General features: G+C 46.7%; 1 protein-coding gene across 3 annotated transcripts in view; it reads left to right on the forward strand.

Moving 5' to 3' along the window:
• The first annotated feature begins 619 nt into the window (after positions 1-619).
• The window catches only part of COLQ (collagen like tail subunit of asymmetric acetylcholinesterase), an 80,045-nt gene continuing 66,345 nt past the window's right edge, over positions 620-14,319 (forward strand). Inside the window, exon 1 of one of the 3 annotated variants that reach the window (XM_087870184.1) lies at positions 620-3,754. Coding sequence is in view for 2 of the 3 variants with exons in the window: in XM_087870183.1 (XP_087726309.1) it covers positions 3,649-3,754 (106 nt within the window). In the remaining variant the exon portion in view is untranslated. The remainder of the gene's footprint in view (positions 3,755-14,319) is intronic. The other 2 variants (XM_087870183.1, XM_045791717.2) reach the window with 2 other exon arrangements.

Below are 14,319 nucleotides of genomic sequence, written 5' to 3' on the forward strand. Positions count from 1 at the left end.
ATGGTACTTTTCATGTCCTATTTAAAAAACTTTTTTCATAAAAGCAGAGAGTCAAGTGATGATTACCAGGAGTTAGGGAAGATGGGGAAGGTGGAGAGATATTGGTCAAAGAGTACAAAGTTTCAGTTATAGAGGATGAATAATAATGTACAGCATGGTGGCTATCAATAATACTGTTTTGTACAGTTGATATTTTCTAAGAGTAGTTTTTAAGTGTTTTCACTAGAAAAAAAGGTGACCATATGAGTTGACAGATATGTTAATTAGCTTGACTGTAGTAATCATTTCACAAAACATAAGTGTATCAAAACATCATGTCGTATACCTTAATATATACCATTTTTATTTAAGAAAAAAATTTTAATTAAAAAGGAGAAATCTTTGCCTAATCCAAGGTCACTAAGATTTTCTTATGTTTTCTTTTAGAAGTTAAATAGTTTTCGCTGTTACATTTAGGTCTGTGATCTATTTTGAGCTAATTTTTATGTACGGGTCAAAGTAAGAGTTAAGATTAATTTTTGTTTGTTTTGCATATGGAAGACTCCTTTTTCCAGCATCATTTGTTGCAAAGACTACTTTATTCTTTGTAATGACTGTATAATGTTTCACTGAAGAAAAGCCCCATGCTTTATTCAACAATCTTATTTTCATGGAGAGTCAGGCTGTTTCAAATCTGCAGCTATAATGAACATCCTTGCACCTCAACCACTGAGCAGTTGAGCGAGTATTTCTATGGACTTTCTGGGTCAAATGACATGTGTATGGTATGTGTTGATGGGTACCATCAGATTGTGTGTCAGTATACGTACACTCCCGCCTCCATGGCCTGCGAGAGAAAGCTCAAGTTTTGATTAGCTTCATTGGTGTAAGCCTCTCACAAATCTCAAATAATTTCCTTCTGGATAATCTAATAGCCTGTGTTATTAGATTCTGAAAGATTGAGAGCCCTTCCAGGAGAGTTTGAAGAAAGATGATAACTTCTCAGTCAGGGTGACCCTGTAAGAGATAGGCTCACAAAATACAGAGTCCATGGGAAATGGAAATTTACAGAGCTGTTTCATAAGTATTGGGGCTTATTAATACCTCTGTGCTGCGGCCTCCCCAAAGGGCAGAAGTGACTCACATGCCAGTGGCCTGAGTGTGTACTCTCTTCTAGGCAGGCCCTAACTCTTTGTGGCTGTCTGTCCACATTCCCTCTCACGTTCCCCCCATCCTCGCCAAAACCCTCTCCTGTACCAGACCCAGACCAGCCACCTGTATGTGCAAAGGCACAAAGAGGGGGTTGGGAAATGCAATTAACTCAGTGTGCCTGGAGCATAAGATTTTGCCAGTTTTCCCACTTTTCTTTTCATCCTATGGTGCTGTGATTTGATCAGATTAACTGACACTGTTGAGAATTAGGTGACAAGGACTGTCCTGGTGTACACAGAGCTACGGGACAGTCTTCTATCTTCAGGGACATTAAGGCAAGTTAAATAGCAACGCAGGGTGGTTTAGAAGCAGCTCAAAAACTGTAGCAGCAGGCGTCACAGGCCAGACATATTGGTCCACCTTGTGCCGACTGCACAGTCAATGGTGAGATCTAGGTGTTGAGAGAAGGAAGAAATCACTCTGGCTTCATGGGAGGATTCTGAGCTGGATGGTGAAAGTCCAGATTCTTGGCACCAAGTCACTCAAGAGTTACCTTCCTCCTAGGTAGACCGTGTTTTCTCCAAGCCACCAAAAGCCCGCTGCTGGGACTGTAGGTTTCAAGAGTTAAGGAGAACAAGCCTGAGAATTTCCTGGTGGGTTCAGCCAACAATCACAGATCCTTCTGTCAAATAGTTCAGGAACAGCTAGAGCTGTCCTGTTAATTTTGAATGTAACCCAAGTATATTTTTCATGCTTTCAGAAGATTTTCTTATAAACCCTTGATCAGTTAGCTATTGCCAACAAATAACAAATCATCCTAAAACCAAGTGGCTTAAAACAGCTATTTTATATGCTCATGAATCTGTAATCTGGGGTGCGTTCATCTAGGCAGTTCTTCAGCTGGTCTCACAAGCTGTGACTCCTGTGACTGCCGTCATCATCTGGAGACCTGCACAGTACTAGCTGATTCAAGCCGTCCTCACTCGCGTGGTCAGTGCCTCATCTGAGGTGGCCAAGCACCAGGGGCTGGATGTTTCCCTGTCCCTGTTGCCCATCTGATAGTTCAGACTTCTTGTGTGGCTCTAAGAAAAGACAAAGGCAGAAGCTGCCAGGCTTCTGTTAAGGCCTCAGCCTGGAAATGGCATAGTGTGACTTCCGCCACACTGTACCGGTCAAAGCCAATCCCAAGGCCAGCCCAATTCAGTGGGAGGGGGAATGGACACCACCTCTTGCTGGGGAGAATGGCACGCACATACAGGGATGGGAAAGATTTTCAGTGGCCATCCCTCTGCCCAATCCACAGCTCCCTGGGTTTCATATTCGCTGTCTTCTGTACACAGATTTTAACTCATGTATGATTCATCCCATGTTACCTCATTTAACCTTTCCAACAAACCTTTAAGGGAGCATGGCCTCCATTTTATGATAAGAAAACTGAGGCTCAGAAATGTCAAACTGTTTGTCTGCTGTCACAGCAGAGCTGGGAGTCAGATGGGACTGGTGCAAGAGCTGGGGAGTGTCGCCTTACACTCTGCCTTCCCCCAGGATGAGGATCAGTGCTCTTCCCCCCAGGCCCAACCCAGAGTCCAGTAACTACCAAACCATTTCTGAATGGACTCCCATGAGGCACTGGGAGGACATTATGTAAATGAAAGTAAAATGGACAACTCTGTAGATTATTATTTTCATTATTTTAAAAATCTAAGGATCTCTATAACAGACTTTATAAACTCATAAGAGGTATTCATTTAAGGATGTAGTACTTTTTGCTTGAATTTTGTCTAGCCAAAGATCAAGTCATTGATGCTGTTTCTCCAAATATAGTTTGATAATCATTCACTTTCTGTCTTTTCACTTATTTTGCTTTGGACGAGATAAAAGGTTGCTGCTTCTGGAGAGAGAATAAATACTTTTTCCTAGAGAAAAGGAATATTTTGGAAAATATACTTCCCCCATTTTTATTGGATGATTAAAGAAAAATAATCCAAGGTCCACTTTATGTTTGTCACTGAGTGGGTAAAAATGTCACAGGCTGACAGCAGAGGGATTGCTCTCTGTGGAAATTCACTTTGAATCAGAGCCGTTTCCGTGATGCTGTAGGACACCCCAGTTCCAAGCAGGTAGACGCTGGTGGATAATGAGGAAATCTGTCTGCCCTTTGAGGACTGCTTCTAGTGAACATTTGGGACTTGGCTGCCTTTTCATCAGCTCTTCAGTAGCCACTTACCTCAGTGTCCAAAAGAGAAAATTCTGACATATTAATTTTAATGTGGGCATTTGATCCAGTGCTTGAGATAAATATAACCCTGTGGAGTACGGAGAAGGTTTAATGGGAAATGGTTGGCATTCTTTCTTGGTAAAGGCATGGGGGAAGGAGAGAGAGACAGGAGAGAGGGAGAGGGAGGGGGAGAGAGAGAGAGAGGCGCAAACTGCAGTGAGGAAGACAAAGGCAGAGATAAGCAAGGCTTCACGGCAGCCTTGCCTTGAGAACTTGACACTTGCCAGACCCCAGCCAGCATGGTTGTCCTGAATCCAGTGACTCTGGGAATTTATCTTCAGCTTTCCTTCCGCTTTATCGTGTCTCAGCCTACTTTCATCAACAGCGTCCTCCCCATTTCAGCAGGTAAATGATGACCACAGCTTTCCTCTCTTCCATCTGTCGGGGGCAGGGGGAGGAAGGAAGATTGTTTTGCTATGTGTCCTGATATTTTCCCCATTCTGTTCTCAGAGAAGGGAGGCTGGAGGGAGACAGCCACCCCAGCAGCTTCCTGTCACCCGAGCTGTCTCCGAAGCTCCCTCTGCCCTTGTTCCAAACAGCCCCCACCCAGCTGCTCAAAGCCAGAGACCCTTTTAAAAATGACTTCTGCCTCTCCCACTTCTCCCCATTTGCTGCATGATTTCATTTTGACTGGGAATTGTAGGGAGCTTAAAAGAGGCACAGAGGAATACAAATGAGAGAGAAAGGAGTCCCAGACGTTTCTATGAATACATCCCTGACCCCTTCCAAAGGGGGCTTGACGCAAGGGGGACGTTGTGGAGCAAACACCCCTCTGCCGAGCTCAGGCAGTGTGCACCGCCAGGACCATCCCACCAGAGGAAAGGGGAGTCCAGTGATTCTCCCATGGGCCAGGGGCAGCGATCTAGCAAGAATCGCTGACCCTCCAGCCCCATCTGCTTTCCTGTTGTGCTTTCTTCCCATGGTGAAACTTCTACCTAAATAAGGCAGCTGGAGGTCCTGGGGGATGGGAGCTTTCTGGGGAGAGGTAGAAGTTTCCAGAGTGACAGCGTGGCCTGGAGTGGGCCGTGTCTATCGAGTGTAGGGCTGGGTGATTTGGGGGCAGGGGGCTTTTTATGCCAGCCTGCCAAACTTCTCTGAGAGCACCAGGCACCAAGGACCAGGTTGCCCTTGTCCCGTCTGACCTAGAGCAGGGGAAGTATTGTGTTACTGGCAGGACTTATTTAAACCTTTCTGAGGAAACTCAAATGTTTCCGGAGGGCTTGAGGGAGGCAGGCAGACCCCAGGCTTGCTGCCTGTCCCCGTATAGCCTCCTTCCATTCACTTCCGCCACCCCTGGCTACGCCCCTCTCCCCCAGCAAAAGCAGTTTCAATCATGCCCCCCAACTTGAGTCTCATACATACTTTCATGGAGGCAGAAGTTTCATTCTCACAGCCTTTGCTGCAAACGCAGGTTCTCAGAGAGGACATATCTCTGAATCCAGTCCCCAACCTCTCTGTGTCCCTCAGAGCGGTGCAGCAGCATGCTGTGCTCCCAGTGCTGCCAGCATCTGTGGGCCCTGAGGGAGTGACTCAGAGAAGGGCTCGGGCTGATGACAAAGGTGTGAGGAGCTGAAGGAGGGGGCAGGGGGATTGGGGAAGAATACTGGGGAGTGAGGAGTAGGCAGGAAGGGTGAACAGTTGTGTCACCATAGGTGTGTGACAGTATGCCCCCACCTAAGTCCCACTTGAGAGCACCACATTTCTTCTGGGAGCTAGTGGGTCATTATTCTACTCAACAGGGAAGCTTGGTAGTTAATTTGGTCTAATTCAGTGGGCTCTTAACCTCATTTGGGCTACAGAGTCCTTTGAAAATCTGCTTAAGGCCCAGGACTTCGGGAAACTCCGTCTTCTTCTGGTTCTAGCTCTGCTTCCGGTGGGCTCTGACTTCTGGGAGAGAGTCAGTGTTAGGCTATCAGCACCACGTGGGCAGGGGCTATCTCGTACATCACCACTGTCTCCCCAGGGCCGGGATAGTGCCTGGCACACGGCAGGTGCTCGGTAAATGTTTGATGAATGAAAGAGTGGGTGAAGGAGTAATAACTTTCCTCATCTGTAGCTTGGGGCTCGCCTTCATTTTGTATCACATAATTTAGATAGAACCAAATAGCTGCTAAGCTCTGAAAGCTAGAGAGAGAAGAACCTCTGATTTTTTCCGAACTCCTTGCCCTAGAGAGACCCCTGGTGCAGCTTAGACATCTCTTAAGTAGGACTTTGTATAGATTGGAGCAGTCAGGGTAACAGCAGGAAAAAGAAGCACTTCAGATGGTTCAGATGAGGAGACTTGAATGAAGGGACCACTTTCAGAGGTGTGAGCGAGGTTAAGGAAACCGACAAGGAAAGTTGAGGAATTAGCAACCTTGGGAAGTCTTTACCACCCTTGTGCTTGAAAAGGCAAGAGGAAGAAATGGGGAAATTGATCCCAAGAAGATTTGGAACCTTAAAGGAGGGGCCCCTGAGCTGGAGCTGTGATGACAGAGGGACCCAAAGAATGGAGAAAGTAGAGACGAAATACCCCAATCTCTCTCCTTCAGTCCAGCCCCCTCTTGGCAGTGCCTTCCATTAGCCAACCCAGCCCAAAGCCGGAGGTCAGGAGAGCCTCTGGATGCAGTCCACGGGGGTCAGTTTCTGGGGTGCAGAGTGAGGGGGAGGGGTGGGAATGTGGAATCGTTAGCCCACACAGCCACTGGCACTTCCTGAGGAACTTCTAAATCCAGATCTTCTGGTTGTGAATGTGGTCCTTAGATGTTTGGTAAAACCATGGGGTAAACCTAGGGGGAATCACTAAGGTAACAGCGCAACAGAGCAAAAAAATCTGCTTTCACCTGTAGAGTCTCTTGGCTTTGTTGCCACATTCAGTTGCCATGGCTTCTTCATAGCACGGTTCAGAAATAAACTTATGCCCTGAAATGGCAACTGTTCTGTGACACAGGACAACTTTAATTCTTTGAAAATATTTTCCAGTAATTTGATGTGAAAGACAAGCCGGGTGCTCGTAGAAACCACGGCGACCCACCATACCCTAGTGAGTGCCTACTATGTGCCCGGCATTATGCTAAGGGCTACAGAGGACACAGAGATGGGTGGGATCCTGCCTCTGCCCTGGGGAATCTGTGGTCAGCCGTTGCTGAAACACAGGCAGCATATGCTAACTGGCCCAGGGAGAGCAGGATGGAGGGAGAGCTCTTACAGGCTTGTAGAGCAGTACTTCCCTTCATAGCTGAGCCAGTCCTTCACTCTCTTCAGGAAGGACTGTATTCTAACAACTCCAGACACAGCACCAGCTATCTAGAGCAGAGGTTCATTACCTGGCAACCTCCACTGCCAGGTCCCACAGGAGAACCACAGAAGAGAGCAAAAAGCATCAAAGAGGCCAAAAGTGATGATAGAAATCCCAGCATTAAAGCACATGCATTTGATACACAGGAAACTAGCTCAGGCCCTTACTCCAAAACTACTAACCGTTACTTTAGACAACATTCTAGTAGACTTGCATAGCAGGTTTCTAGAAGGGTGGTGAATTAGGTGTGGCACATTAAACTGGGGAGGGTGAGTTCCTGCTTACCATGGACACCATGACAACAACAACAAAAGACAGCTGACAAAACTGATTACAAGAAAAATGACCAATAAGCAAGGAATAGTTCTGAGATCAAAAAAGAACAGTAGACTGAAATTATTTTGGAATTATTTCTAGAGCCCCTATTCTGTAGGGAACCCCTGAGGGCACCATTGACTTATAGCACATTAATTGTTTTTCACTATATGAGCATGAATGACCCAGTGAAGACTGAATTGTATGCACTTAATTTTGCTTAAGAAGGCAGATAAATGTCAGATATATTTTAGAATGATCTCTATTGAACGTGGCCCTAATATTTAAAATGTCTGGAGCTATAACTTTGGTATATTGTTTTAACTATCGCTGAGTAATGAACCATCTTAACACTCAGTGGCTTGAACAACAATCATTCATCATTGAAGTTCATGTGTTTGTGGGCCAACTAAGGTCAGCTGATCTAGCCTGGGTTTGGCAGGCCCTGGCTGGGCTTACTATGGGTCTGTGGATTGACTCAGCTCCAAGATCCATTCACAGATGTAGCTCAGTGGTTGTACAATTTCTAGAATGTGGTGGCACGGACCCAAGGACAATATTTATAGAAGGGCAGACCTTCCACACACTTCGATTTATGTAATTCTCACAACACCCCTGGGATGGGTGTGGCATGACTCCCACTTTTCAGCTGAAGAAATGAAGGCTCAGAGAGGTTAGGTGACTTACTCAAGATCACAGAGCTAACATAAAATGGGGAGACCTGGAGACAGGAATCCCACCCTCTGACTTTAAGTTCAGGGCTTTTACCAAGGTAGACCAATGTCCATGGACAAATAGTGATATTAGCTTTTCAGGTCCTGCAGACTACCTTCCTATCCTTCAGAAACTCTCCTCTAGATTCTTTATTCTCCATTCCCTCCTACCTTGTCCTCAGCATTTCAACGCCGAAAACTCTTGGCAAAAGATTGAAGATTACCTTATACTAAAGTGTGTAGGACCAGCCAGGGTACTACTTTATCTCCTTTTCGAAGGTATTTGCATTTTACTGGGGGCTTAAACTAAAGGATGCTCTAATAAAATGAGCTTCAACCAAAGTATTTTGGAGAAGGAGACCTCCTGGAACCAGGAGAATACCACTACACAGAAATTCTTTTCAGACACTCTGAGCCAACCTACCCTAGGCCCACCACAGAGACATGTGGCTTCCCTTTTCTAATACAGGGTTTCCCAGCTAGGCAGGAGCTCCCCAGATGATGTTTGGGTCCAGGCCTCACAGACCAGATGATGAGAAGACCCAAAAGTAGTCTGATAGAGTGAGATCATGTGGAAAGATGTGAATACTGTCTGGGCACCAGAATCTTCTGTTGGCTGCTGGGATATGACCCAGAGCAGGGGTTTTGTGACTGAAAAGACCTGCTGTCCAGCTTTGCACTCCCCTGCCTGGAAGCCAGCCAGGTCACCACTTGGGAACCATTCATGTTCTGGACAGTAGATTATGGGCCATTTATTTGTGTCTGATGATGATCAGCCACTGTTTAATGTTCCATAATGCACTTCTAGCCATCTCCTCTGATTTAGCTTTTCCTATTTCCTCTGCATAATCCAATCAGAGAGGGCTCTTAAATTAGAGGGCCCTCCATGGGGGCCGGCCTCCCATTTTACCTCCTCCCAAGTCTCTGAATAAAGCTGTAGGTTCAGCTGCAGCTCAGATACAGAGAGAGCTGGGTGTGAGATGGGAGGCTGTCCCTTCTGATATCCAGGGCCGGACCTCCTCGTCACCATCCACTACACTCACGCCTGCTTTCTCCAGATTCACAACCACACAAAAACAACATGGCTCCAGAACGAATAGAAAGCCCCTCTGGCATCAGTGAGTCACCAAATAAGCTGGCATCCCATCTTCTTGAAATGTAGCTCACACTGTAAGCACCTACTCGTATTACTCTTTAATTGGTACGAATTAGCCCCAAACCTCCCATTTTGCAAACGATTTTCACAGCTGCGTTTGTTTTTGCTCTTCATAGTAGTCCTTACTGGGAGGAGTCCTGGGTTTGAATCCTGATCAAGTTGATCATGAGCGAGGTGATTGCGGGGAGGTCGTTTCACTGTGGTGAGCTTCAAATTCCTCATCCATCAATGATTGTCAAGAGTCTGTCTCACAGAATGGCTAGAAATATTCATTCAATAAACACTAAATGCCAACTGTGTACCTGGACCTGGGATGCAGCAGTGAGCAAACAGGCATATTGACCCCTATGGAGTTCTGTGATCACCCTGAAAAGAATTTGGCCAGGCCAGCCCGCTGGGCCCCAGAGGGGAAAGAAAGACACCTGCGGCACAGATGGAACTCAAAGAGCAGCCGCCAGGGACCGAAGCCAGGCTCCACGTGTGGCCGTGTTCACACTTCATGTTGTAGATGTTGCATTACTTCAAAAAAAGAGGGACTTTTTCATTGCCTTCGTTGCTAACATTTAAAATAGAGTGATTTAACATTTTAAAAAATGCTTCAGATGTCTCTTAAACAACAACAACAACAAACTTTTGACAGGTGGGACAACCTGACAGTCCAAGCCGTATTCTGATACGACAAGGGCTGTTTGGAATGCAGTGCTGGCTGGCTGCTCAGCCCCAGCTCCTCAGATCCCCACTGCACCCTCTTGTCTTACGCCTGGTCTGCTTTTCTTATTACATTTACCTGTCCAGCCGCATCTGGGCATGTGACATTTTGGCCTCTGGGGCCAGAACCCCTGCTGGCTTGGACTCTGCCTCCTCCTCCTTTAGAAGTCTCAGGTGATTTTTCCAGAATTCCCAAGCTCTGCGGAGTTCAGTCTGAAAGTCAATGTTCTAGATTAGTGATTCTCAAACTATGGCGCTTGTTCTCAGCTCTGGCTAGACGTAAGAATCACTTGGGATGTTTTACAGAAGCCCAGTGACCAGGCTGAACAAACCAATTAAGTCACTCTCTGGGGCATGTGCTCCGGCACTGATAGTGTTTGAAGCTCTCCGGGTGGTCTAACGGCTAGCCGTGGTTAACCTAGCCCAACCGTAGCCAGCGTCAGCATCACATGGAGGAGGGCTCTGTAAAACCCAGAATGCCGGGCCCCACCTCTGGAATTTCTGAGTCAGTAGCTCTGGGGTCGGGCCTCGGAGTTTACATTTCTAATAAGATCCCAGGTGCTGCCGATGCTACGGGTCCAGGGACCACACCTTGAGAACCACTGCCCAAGTTTGCCTCGGAGCCACTGTATTAGTTTCCTGGGGCCACTGGAATGAATCACCCCAAAGATAGTGCCTTAAACATTTATTCAGTTACAGTTCTGGAGGTCAGAAGTCGAAATCAGTTTCACTTGGCAGAACTCAAGGTGTTGGGAAGGCTGTGCTTCCTCCGTAGGCTCTCTGGCAAAATGTCTTGTGTTTTCTAGTTTTAAGCTATATTCATTGCAATCTTTGGTTTCTGGTTTCTCCATCTTCAAAACCAGTGGCATAGCATCTTAACTTCAGTGGTCATGTTGCCTTCTGTATCAAGTCTTCTTTTGCCTCTCTCTTTTTTTAAAAGATTTTATTTAGTTACTTTAGAGAGAGAGCATGAGCAGAGGGAGGGCAAGAGAGAGAGGGAGAGAGAGAATTTTTTTTTTTGGTTCTCAAAATATGTCTTTTTTTAAAAAATTTTTTATTATGTTATGTTATTCACCATACAGTATATCATTAGTTTTTGATGTAGTGTTACATGAAGGGAGAGAGAGAATCTTAAGCAGGCTCCACACACAGCACCGAGCCAGACGCGGGGCTCAATCTCATAACCCTGAGTTCATGACCTGAGCCAAAATCAAGAGTCAGATGCTTACCCGACAGAGCCACCCAGGCGCCCCCTTCTGCCTCTCTCCTAAAAGGCCACTCGTGATCACATTTAAGGCCCATCAAGTTGATCCCCCATCGTAAACTTCTTAATTTAATCACATCTGCAGAGTTCCTTTTGCTTTATAAAGTAACATTTACAGTTCTAGGCATCAGTCTGGACCTCTTTCGGGGCTGTTATTTAGTCTTGCATAGTTAACTCTCCACTCAGTAAAGTGTCCCAAGACTATTCTTGAAGTGGCATTAGAATCAAAGGCACAGGCACATGTATTGTCTTCATGTGGGTTCCTCCCTAGCGCAGACCCTGAGACAAGGATTTGAGTGTCAGTAGTTTATTTAGGCGGTGATCCCACTTGGGCATGGGGAAGTGAGATAGGTGAGGGAAGGCAGTCAGCATGGAGGGAGATCATGAGCGGATTGCTGCTGTGGGCCTCTGGGGTTCAGTTGTCCTGGGGAGAGCAGGAGAGACAGGGAGACCGAGGACTGGGATATTTACCCACCAACTCCTAGGGACATGCTTGCCCCAAGCAACTTTCATGGTTGGTGAAGCCCTCTGGCATAGTCACAGGTGTTTGTGGTAGGAGCTAGAAGCCCATAGGGCCTGATGAATGCTGTGGCATCTGGGCAGGGAAGCAGCTGCGTCCACCATTGATCCTTTAAGAGAGCTATGCTAATATGGCTATCTTGCTTTGAGCACTTTCTCTTTGCTAGACTCTTTACATATATGACTTCAAATCTTCACAACAACTTCACAAGCCAGTAGTACCCTCATTTTACCAAAGAGGAAACTCACATTCAGGAAGGTGTGGTTACTTGGCTGAGGTCACACAGTGCCAGGGTCAGAATTCCAAATCAGAACTTACTGACCCACCCAAACCATTGTAGAGGCAGAATATTCTGGAGGTTAGGGGTAGGGCCTCTGGTGCCATGCTGCCAGGGTTCAAACCTTGTGTTTTCTTTAGCTTTGTGATGTTGGGCAAACAAATTGCCCTTTCTGTGCCTCAGTTTCCCCATCTGTAAAATGGGGTTAAAAGCAGGGGTTAAGTCACAGAGGAGTTGTGAAGATGAAGTGGGCTACTTATGAATGTAAGGTACTTAAAATAGTGCCTGGTGTATAACGTGTCATTATTTCCAGGACCTCACAGTGTCTGTACACCTGCCAAGAGGTCATGATTTCCCCTAAGATGCATTTGTGTTAAAAGCAAAAGTTTAAATACAACCCACCCACACAATAACTTATTGCTTAAAATATCCAGTGAGTTAAGGCAAATAGAGGGGCTCAGCTATTTTCTGTTTTGCATTTGCGACCTAGTCCCTAAAGCAGGAACACGTTGCCCAGGAAAGAAGGCTCTTCTCGTGGTGACCGGCTTTCCCAGATGGCTTTAAAAATACACCTGGCTCTTTTCCATCTCCCAGCCCAGGAGCATTTAGCTCCATTCAAGCCCATACTTATGTCTCCACAGCAACCAACATAAGCACAAGCGTGAGGCGTGTGTTGGGAGCTGGGAACAGCTGAAGGAGAGGCCTCATGGCCGCTGAGGGCTTTGCGCCGTAAAACCAGCTGGGGGCTGAAAAAAGAGAGGAAAGCAAAGAAGGAAACATGAATGTGAGTTGGACAGTCTCCCTCCCTGCCAGGCCTCCCCACTCCTTTCCCCACTCATCCCACCCTGCTGCTCCCCTGGCCTTCTTGGTATCTTTCTGAAAAGACTGGAGAAAGCCCCAGGAGCTTTCCGGCTACAGCTGCTAGTTCTCTCTGAGGACACATGCTCCAGGAGGGACCTTCCAGGGGTCTCAAGCATAGCATGGGGCTTCTCAGGGACCTAGGAGGGTGGGGGATGGGGTGATGATGGCCATCCTATGCATAGAGACCTACCTATCTGCCTGGGGCTTTCTTACTTTACTGTGACTGGGGTTTTGTTCAAATGTTTCAACTTGTCCCCTTTAGGAAGTTCCTGTGGGATGGATCACTGTTGAAAGTTGAAACTGGGCTGCCCTTTTGTGCCCAAACAACTGGTTCCGTTTCTGAGGTCATCCATACTGGGGTGGACCTCATGGACTAGCCCCCAAAAGGCTTCCAAGTTCTCTGTGGTCATTCAGAAACCAAATTCTGAACCATTGAGATGAGTGTGCAGGATTTGGGGGGCTCCAAGCAAGTACAACAGCCCTCTCCCCCTCTTGGTCCATCATTCTTAGAGCTGCATCAGCAAGGTCATGGTAGGGAAAATTAACAGTGGAAAAGAAGAGTGTCCTCTGTGTCCAGGGAGCATGAGGGCCCCGAGGGTGCAGTGTCATTTTGGGTGGCACTGTCCTTCACTCTCCATGTCTGCCCATACAAAGTGAGGAGTGGAAGGCTGAGATGGCTGTCTGGACAGTTTGGGTCCTGGAAATCCCCTCACATACACAAAGTATGTGAGGGTAAATGGGGTTTTTAAACTTTCTTCAGTTACCTAAGTCAACTGCCCTGGCCTGCACTTTCTCTGCTAGAAAGCCCTGAAAGAGTGTGCCTGCCCAGCAGGCTTAGAGCTGGCCGCCATGGTGATTGCTGCTAAGGAAGGTGGTACAGGCACGTTTAGTCAATGGGTTTGGTAACTTGCCTGTTTACTGATGTTCTTAGAGAGACCTTGTAGCACAGTGCTCAGGCCCTGAGGTAGAATTTAAGAAACGGGTTATTTCTCTGGACCTGCCAAGCTATTTGCACAAGCTATTTGCTCTCTGTGAGACTCCAGTTTCCTCCTCTGTAAAATGAAGGGATGGACCAAATTTCAAAACCGTAGACTTTCTCTGACTTTGTGGCTAATGAGTTGCTTGCTAATTTATGGAATTAGCACCTACACAACGAAGGGGTTTTGGCACGTGTTTCTCTTGTGAGCCCCGGCACCTGAGAAGCCATGGCACATGTATAAAGGGCATGGGGTTTGTATTCAAACAGCTCTGGCCTTGAGTGACATCTTCGTGACCCACTAGCTGAATGATCTTGGCCAAGTTGTCTTGGTTTAATATCTCAATTCCTCAGTTTCCACCTCTGTAAAATGGGAATAATAAGAGTACCTACCTTATTAGATGGCAGTGAGGATTCAATGAGCTAATAGGTACAGAGCTTTGCACCTGGAACATGGTTAAGCTCAGTTACTGGTTGTAACCATTATTCCAAATGGCGGTAAGAGGGCTGGAATCCAGGCCACTTGCCCCTTCCTGGGAGGCCTCATTTCTACTGTAGTCCCATCTGCTCTTATTGAGGCTGGAGAGATTTGCTCATAGTGTGGAAGAGTCTGTTTCCGAATTCCCAGTTCCCAGCTAAAGCCAGAGGCTGAGCAGGGGACTTCTCATGGGCTTTGGAATTGGAAGTGTGGGCTCAGAAGCCCTGCTCCAGGGGACCTCGAATGTCAGAGCCAGTCTTTCTCACCTGGAAATGGGGATGCAATGGAAGGTAATTTAAGGGGCTATTGGAGAATCAAAGGAGAAAGCAGGGAATGGCCCGGCTCTAAGCTGGTAGAGTTTGTAC

Source organism: Ursus americanus, chromosome 20 (genome assembly GCF_024610735.1).
Source record: "Ursus americanus isolate L20-20 chromosome 20, mUrsAme1.1.p, whole genome shotgun sequence".
Classification (NCBI taxonomy): domain Eukaryota; kingdom Metazoa; phylum Chordata; class Mammalia; order Carnivora; family Ursidae; genus Ursus; species Ursus americanus.